The 8,263-nt window shown below is 41.4% G+C and overlaps 1 protein-coding gene across 1 annotated transcript; it reads right to left on the bottom strand.

Moving 5' to 3' along the window:
• Window positions 1–4,362: 4,362 nt before the first annotated feature.
• Window positions 4,363–5,466, bottom strand: LOC142110447 (hydroxycarboxylic acid receptor 2-like). The gene has a single exon (XM_075193766.1). It carries the CDS (start codon window positions 5,464–5,466, stop codon window positions 4,441–4,443), a length of 1,026 nt encoding a protein of 341 aa, XP_075049867.1. The 3' UTR covers window positions 4,363–4,440.
• Window positions 5,467–8,263: the final 2,797 nt, after the last annotated feature.

The following is an 8,263-nucleotide window of genomic DNA, read 5'->3' as shown; positions in this document are numbered from 1 at the left end:
CCTGAGGAAGTCCTGCTAAGGACGAAACGCATTGAGGCCAATTCTATTCACCCCTGGGCAGGGCCGGTGCTAGGGTCCATGGCGCCCTAGGCAAAATCGGCGCCCTCCCCCCCCCCCCCCCCCGCAAAAATCGGCGCCCTCCTCCCTCCTCCCCCCTCACCCCGTCTTTTCTTACCTTGTCTCACCACCGCCGCCTCTCTGCTCCGTCTCCTCCCCTCCACTCACTGACCCCTTTTCTACTGAGTGGAGGAGAGATGTTATGAAAGCAGTGGGCTGCTGATGTATGACTGGAAACCAGGCATGCAGATTTGCTGATTGTGCTGCTATTTTTGAGAAAGCCTGTGATGATAAAAATGCTGGTTATATATTACTGAGCTGACAGCCATACAGATAAGCTGTGTTCCTGTCTCTGAACAAGATATATCTATGCAGATACACAATTTTTTTTTTTTATCTTCCTGGTGTGTATCCATATGGTGATGGGCTATCACTAACACACTATTTTTTCTGATCTCCTTGTTTGTTTTTCTGTCTTTTTATGCTTACAAGACTGGATTTATACCTATGGTCCTAGAGGACTATCCAGAAACTCGAAATACTAAACTACTTTGGACTATTTGTATTTCCACTGAACTTTGGTAAATTATCCAAATATCACACCACGGTGCGCCTAATCCTGTACTTTACCCACTCTATATATATATATATATATATATATATATATATATATATATATATATGTATATATATACATATATATATATATATATATATATATATATATATATATATATATGTATCTTCTAATTAATTCTATACAAGTCTCAAACATTAGCTATGGCTTTGCCACTAACATGTTGTGTGCCTTATAATTGAAGCCCGTATACACCGAGCATTGAGTTTCTGAGGTTTGCATGTTAATGCTGTATTATGCTTAACAGCAATACAGAGTTTTCAGTGACAATTTATATATTTATACTGTTAAATCTTTTTATATGGCCATTAACTGATCACTAGGTCATAGAGACCTATACTATTAAGTCCTCTGTGACATTTACTTTTAATTGAAAGATATATTATCAATATAGTGTATATCAAATTATATAATATTTTTATAACTGTGAATGAAATACATAGACCATTTTGGGTTTTTGATTAGAAATTAAATATTATATACATTCTTCAATGACATATGCTTTTTCTGACACTGGAAAGTAATAGTATTTAATATATTTTTTTATCTATAAATTCTCCTTTAGCGCTGTTTTCTTTTTATTATCCATTTTGGGTTCATGAAATGTTCAGTACTTATGATATATAAACAGCAGCTCAATTTATGAGTTTTCTTATTGTAATTGATTAATATTCCACAGCGCCTGATCATATCTGTGTTTTTTTATTTATTGCTCTGTCCCTTACTCTGTGTGTGTGTGTGTGGGGGGGGGGGGAGTGACCTCTGCCAGGGACCCCAACCACTGCTGCTAGCAGCGCCGCAGTTACAGACAGCACTGCCCTGGCACTTAGTGTAACTGTGTGCTGATGTCCTCTAATCGGGGCTCAGCAGACACACACAGTCTCAATAAGGCTGAGCATGGATCAAACATAAGACAGGGTTGCTAGACAGGGGAGGGATAGCAAATTTTAGCCCCTGGGGCAAGACTTGGCTCAGCAGCCTATTAGGAACATTTTAAAGGGAAAAAAATGCAGGTGGCCCAGAGACCCAGCCCAAGGTAGACCACTATGGGACAGGCCCAGGGGGCAGATGTCCCCTTGTCCCCCAGCCCAGCCCAGCCTGACCCTGCAGCTAGAACTTCCCATTGTCCCACTGGCCCGGAGGTGTGTATGTTTGTGGGTGTAGAATAGATAATTTGAGTCAGTGTGTGTGACAGAGGGATTACGTGTGTGAGTCAAGCTTTGCATAATTAGCCCCCTGCTGCCTGACACGCCATCTGCTACACTCCCCCTCCCTGCTACCAAACACCCCTCTGCCACACTCTCTCTCCCTATTGCCAGACACCCTGACTACCACACTACCCTCCCTGCTGCCAGACATCCCTCTGCACAGTCCACCTCCCTCCTGACAGACATCCTGACTGCCACACTGCCCCTTCCTGCTTCCAGGTCCCCCAACGGTAAGTTGCCCCTCCCTGCTGCCAGATACCCCAACAGCCTCACTCCTCGCTACCTGATACCCCATCAGCCACGCTCACCCTCCCTGCTGCCTTTCACTCCCTGCTGCTATTGTTCCTCTCTTCTTCTGTACCTCACCTGCATTCTCCCCTATCAGACTCTAGGCTGGTCTCCCTGCACCAATGTCATAGCTGAACTGGAGACATCAGAAGACAGAAGACAGAAGAGAAAGAGACATTCTCTACTATTCTGCTACTTCCACTTGAACTGCTATTTTTAAACTTGCTATCTGACTGACGTGATAACTTACTCACTAACTTGAGGCCAGCAGTGAATTTGAATAAGGCATTTAAGTGGAAGAAGTAGTGCAGTACTGAGGAGCTACAGTGGTTTCCATATAATTAATAGTAGTACCAAAAGAAAAAAGTTAAATGTATCTTGTGAGTTGACCACACCAATTCTAGTGGCAGGCTTGGGGCTTGGCTACATGGTGACTGGCCACACCTCTTGCAGTGGCGCACACACAATATTTCATGGGCCCCTCCCACTGCAGTCCCCAGGTGGGCCCTTCATGCCTCAGTCCGACACTGTGTATCCAACTTCTATATTTCCTGCAAAATTCACCAGTGTTTACAGGTAAGTAATTGAGACAAAATGTTGCACCTAATAATGGGATTAACTGTTCGGTAAAGAGTTGTTCCTTGCTGAGTGCAGACTAGATTCATGTAGGCCATGGGTGCACACAGGGGGCCCCTGGCCTACATAAGGGGGAGGGGTTTCTGGAGACCCAGAAACCCCTCCCCTCCGCTAAAGAAGTGCCCCTACATAACGGCACTGTACTATATAGCAGCCGCGGCGCTATCAAAGAAGCGTCCGCGGCGGTGTATATAGCACCGCCGTGGCTGCTGTATAGTACAGTGCTGCCGAAACGGAGCTGCTGCGCATGCGCGGGCTGCTCTCTCGCTCTCTCTGCGCCCCTGTAGGCATACATTTATGTATCCATTTTAGGTATAGTGACTGTTAAAATTAGCTGAACACATTTAGGAGAAAGTTCTCTATTTTCCATGAGGGTGCACAGTGGTTTTCTCTCTGTAAAAGGATTATTCAAAGTTCTTTGAGCCCTATACTTTCAATGAGAGGCATTTTTTCATTTGCACTTTTATAGGAAAGTGATTTCAATCAATGTAATGAAAATATGCAAACACATAAAATTGACACATACAATAAAGAGAGTGCTGGGGGTATCAAGCTAAGAGTTTTCCGGTGGGTTTGAAAAGTGGAGATGTTGCCTATAGCAACTAATCAGATTCTAGCTTTCATTTTGTAGAATGTACTAAATAAATGATAGCTAGAATCTGATTGGTTCTTCAAACGCGCCGGAAAACTCTCAGCTTGATACATTTACCCACTGATTTTTCTTCACACCCGTGATTCATTTAACATATAAATGAATCTAAGAAACATGCAAAAGTTGAAATGAATGTAGGGGGTAATAATAGGTCAAATTTTCGACTGAAGTCAAGTTTTGTTGTTTCTAACATATGCATTTTAAGTTAGAGCCGCAATTCAACAAAAGTAGGTGCATCTCACTTTCCCAGTTCCAAAGATAAGGTGGTGGACATGTATTTTGAAATGCATTTGACAGACAAATTAGGGGGTGTTTGCAAAAATTTAAAAGGTAGTGTCGATTGTATCCTATGGGTTACTGCACATCCGCACAATTGCATGATGTCAGTAACTCAATTCCATTTTTCAGTATAATTAGCGCAAGTAACTAAACCAAATTAAAAAATTTTAAACTAAACAATATTTTTTAAAGCAACAACAGGGCAGCATAGCATGTGTAAATTTGTTTATTTTTTTGGTTAAAATTGTATACTAATAATAAAATGATAGCAGACACAATAAATGAACATTTGTTCGGACCCATTTGAACTGAAACAGGGATAGGCACATTATTTTAATTTCATCTACATTTTTCTCAAAAAGCTACACTAATTGTACAGGCTATATGCATAGAAAAAATACAATACAAACAAATACCAAAATGTGTTGTAGTATGTCAACTATATAGATTCAGCTATATAATATAAACACTTTAAAACTCATTATGTATGTCTGCAAGGTTCTAATACATTTGCTTATTATTTTCCTAACATGATAGTTTAGACCTATATTGTTTTTTGGAAAGAAGTATTCTGAGTATGTTACTGACAAAGCACAATAATAAAGTCCATCTTCCATTCCAGTCAGATGGATGCAGCAGAGATTAGTCTTCAGTCCATATGGATGGTGTTTGTGTTTAAAACACTAATGTGGTTTTGAACATAAAGGCTTTTTACAAATAATCAGCCTTATTCTGAGTTTGGTTATAATTTGTAAATAAAAGGTTCTTAATGAAGGACTGGCGATGTAATAAAACAAAGGGTTGCACATACTGTTCATATATGTGAAGCACATTGTGATAAAGAAAGCTGTTTCCACAGATTTGTAAGCACTGCAGTTTTTATGTTGCGAGAAAACCTGGAGCCGTAAGACTTCAATCCTGGTGGACACACTTGGCAAGAAGCATATAAAGAACACTACTCCAACCAGTATGATACAGGTGACCGCTTTCTTAATCTTTAAGTTTCTGTCCAGTTTCCTCTGTCTAAGCCTCCAGATGATGCTGCAAGAGCAGAATAGGACAATGGATAGAGATAGGACAAACTCAATGATGAAGAGGAGGTCATGCCAATATAGTTCTGTAGGACACACCATGAAGCTTTCACAGTATCTTTTCCTTGACCTGTTCTTCTCTCCAGTATGGTCTTTAGTGAGAATGAAGACAGACACTGATATTGCAGTAAGCCAAACAGCACAGGCAGCAACAACAGCAGCTCTGATGGAGATGGAGTTGATTTTATGGAGTGGGTGGACAACTTTGAAATACCGATCCAATGCAACCAGGGTGAGGAAGAAGATGCTACCTGCCCGGCTCATTGACAACATAAAAAGTACCACTCTACATGAGATATCTCCATAGACCCAAGATTTTTGTTTCAGGTAATAGTCTGTTCTGAAAGGCAGGCAGATGATGAGCAGAAAATCAGCCACAGATAGGTTGAAAAGATAAACTGTACTGGAGTTCCATGACTTGATGTGAAACATAAATGCCCACAATGCAGTTCCATTAAATAATGATCCAAACGCAATGATTACACTCAGAACAGTAGGCAACAAGTTGTGCAGAAGAGGATCCTCAAAAAAACAGCAGGTGCTATTGCTTTGGTTCCAGAACGAATGAGGTCCATTGGATAGCATTGTATAAATTTTCTTATCTCTATGTGCTAACATCGTAATGACTAAAAAGCATTAGCTGTCTGCTTTATGAGGAGAACAGGAAGTTGTTTAAAGTAGAAAGTCTAAACAGTGAACTGAATCTGTCTTCAGCTGCCTTTATGACGCCCTAGATGCTAGGCATGTTTGCATGTTTGCATATCTACAATTAGTGTTTCTATGCTACAGTGTAAAGTCAGTTCTCACATTCTTGTGCTGAAGCTATTTAAGTATGATGATTTCCTCTCTGTGGTCAGGAACATCTTATAATTTTTTTATTGGCATTTAAGATCACTCTCCACTGTACTCTCTTTGTGTGTAAGAGGTCAGTATTCCCTTTGGAGACTGAGCCCTCAGTGGCTGACAATGACTGAGATTTGCCAAGACCCCAAGCCACAGACCTTTCAGACTTTTGGAGTCACGGGGCTCTAATTTCCCAAATGTGGTCTTGGAAGCATCAGAGTCTCACATAATATGCTGTTTTACAGCCTCTATTAGAAGATATCAAGGTAATTTGGGGAAATCGGTTTTAGCTGCAAAGCAGCACTACATGCTGAAACCTACAAAGATTAAGTATATGGATTGGGAAAGCTTACACCATCAATATAATCAAAAAGTCTCTCCAACATCATGCTGGGCAGGTCTTTCAGTTTTGTGACAGGAATGGAAAGTTGTCAGCCATTCTGACCCATAATTAGTCACCTCACTTTGGCATTCCATGTCTTCTTGCAGGCAAAGGGTATTTTTTTTACCTTGCTTTACTGTATGGCTCCTTTCCAGACTCTGAACTCATTACTTATCTAGATGTAATCTATCTTCATATTTTTCACCAGTTCCATGTAGATATGATAAATAGTTCTATCACTGTAAATGACGTTGTAGATTCCCCCCTAGGAAGACACCCACCCCGATGGCCACCCTCCCAAGTGTTAAGGCTCACGACCACCAAGATGAGTTTTTAGAATGGATAGAGTTGAGGTCTTCAACTTTAGCAGCCGCCTTTCCCGTAGAGCTTTATGTGCTCACAGGTACTCAGATGCCCCCATGTCTTAAGCTCAGTGTAGTAAAAGCTCATCCAATATGGCCGTAGCGCAGGAACCAGGGGCGCTAGCCCAAACTGGAGCGGGTGGTCAGTGGCAGGCCGAGGTCAGAGGTCCGTACCAGACCGGCAAATTGATATCCATGCAGAGGTCAGGGTCACAAGCGAAACAGCAGAGTCCAGAATCCAAGCCAAAAGGTCAGGGTGACAGGGTACAAGGTCCAAGGTACAGGCAAGGGTCACAACAGAAAATCAGGCAAACAGGAATCCAACAGCAGGTCAGCAACAGCACAGGACTGTAAACACTATAACCGGCAGGGAGGCTAAGCCCTCCCTGCCTTAAATACAGAAAGCAGCCAATTAGGACTCTGTCCTTCAAGTATCTCCAGAGACTGCCTAATAAATAAATTACTAGATTAATTGGCTCGCAGGCTGTTTACTAATATGCGCACGCGCCCGGTTGCCAAGCGTTGCCGGGATGTGGCGCTGCTTTAGAAAGCGTCCCGACCATTGCCATGGAGATGGTTGGGATGACGGGAACCAGAAGTGACGTACCAGCTGTTGCCATGACAGCCGAGACACCGATGGAGGAGGCGAGCTGCGGATCGCCGCGGCTCATAACACCAAGTGGTATAAAGTATAATAAATTTATTGACCCAATTCTGTTCCAGACCCTGAACTTAGTATTTGAGTCTGGTGCTCTTCTCTCCTCTTTCAGCAATGCACTTATAGTGCTAAACAAATTAACCTCCCATTAAGATCAGATGGGCTTTATGCCTGTCAGGATTGCAGCAAAAAAACGATGAAGACTGCAACTGAAAGTGATTAATGCGAAAATTACCTTCAGGGTAATGGACATGCCGTTCTTTCATATGGTGTATCAACTGTATAGAGTGGAGATATCTATTAGACATTATTGGCAAGTTTGAGTTTGGAGTTCCTAATATGTATACACTTGTCTGTCATTTTCCTGCTGGAATATCAATTGTGCCAGGTCAAGGTCTCTTGCAGATTGTAGTAGTTTTCCTCTAAGATTTGTCTATGAATTGCTCCATACATTTTATCCTCTATTTTGATAAGTTCTCCAGTCCTTGAAGTAGAGAAGCATCCTTACAGCATAATGCTTCCACCACCATGGTTCACGGTAGGATAGTACCACTGTTAGTTTTCTACCAAATTAGGTGCAGAGCTGTGAAGTGCCCAGGACAGTTTCTCCAATATCTGCCGTGAAAGACTGTAACTCTGTGAGAGCTCTATATGCTTGTTGGTGGGCTACCTAACAATTTCAGTGAAAAGGTCAAGTCAATCAGAGCAATTCATCTCACCTGTTTGAAACCTTTATAATTCCCTCAGTTCGAGCAAAGTTTTGTTTTGGATCTCTCTGCTTGTGCTTTGAAGAAAGCACAAAAAAGTTTACAATGGTACAACAATCGCAATGAACTGGTGAAACACTGCGGAATTTCAACAAATATAATTTATTAGCATATGAATATAAATATAAAACATAACCAGTGGTAGCGCCACTTGATATCAAACAAATTGCCTGCAATAGCTGGTCATTAAAACATCAAATATATATAGGTGCACCTATAATGACATGTATATATATTGGCCAAGAGTCAATAATATAACGGCAAAATCAGAGAATAATACTCAATCCATTTGGATGGACAGCAGTGGGACTATTAAGTGTGTAAAAGTGCCAATGACCAAGTGAAATCTTGGATAAAGCTGATGATTCCACGGAGTGCAGTGACCAAATGCTTATAGAAAGGT

The sequence above is a fragment of the Mixophyes fleayi genome, chromosome 1, assembly GCF_038048845.1.
Source record: "Mixophyes fleayi isolate aMixFle1 chromosome 1, aMixFle1.hap1, whole genome shotgun sequence".
Taxonomy (NCBI): domain Eukaryota; kingdom Metazoa; phylum Chordata; class Amphibia; order Anura; family Limnodynastidae; genus Mixophyes; species Mixophyes fleayi.
This window is presented reverse-complemented; position numbering and strand designations above follow the sequence as displayed.

Bases quoted from the DNA above. Each gene is read 5' to 3' on its own strand.
- LOC142110447 (XM_075193766.1), bottom strand. From the start codon at position 5,466: ATGTTAGCACATAGAGATAAGAAAATTTATACAATGCTATCCAATGGA.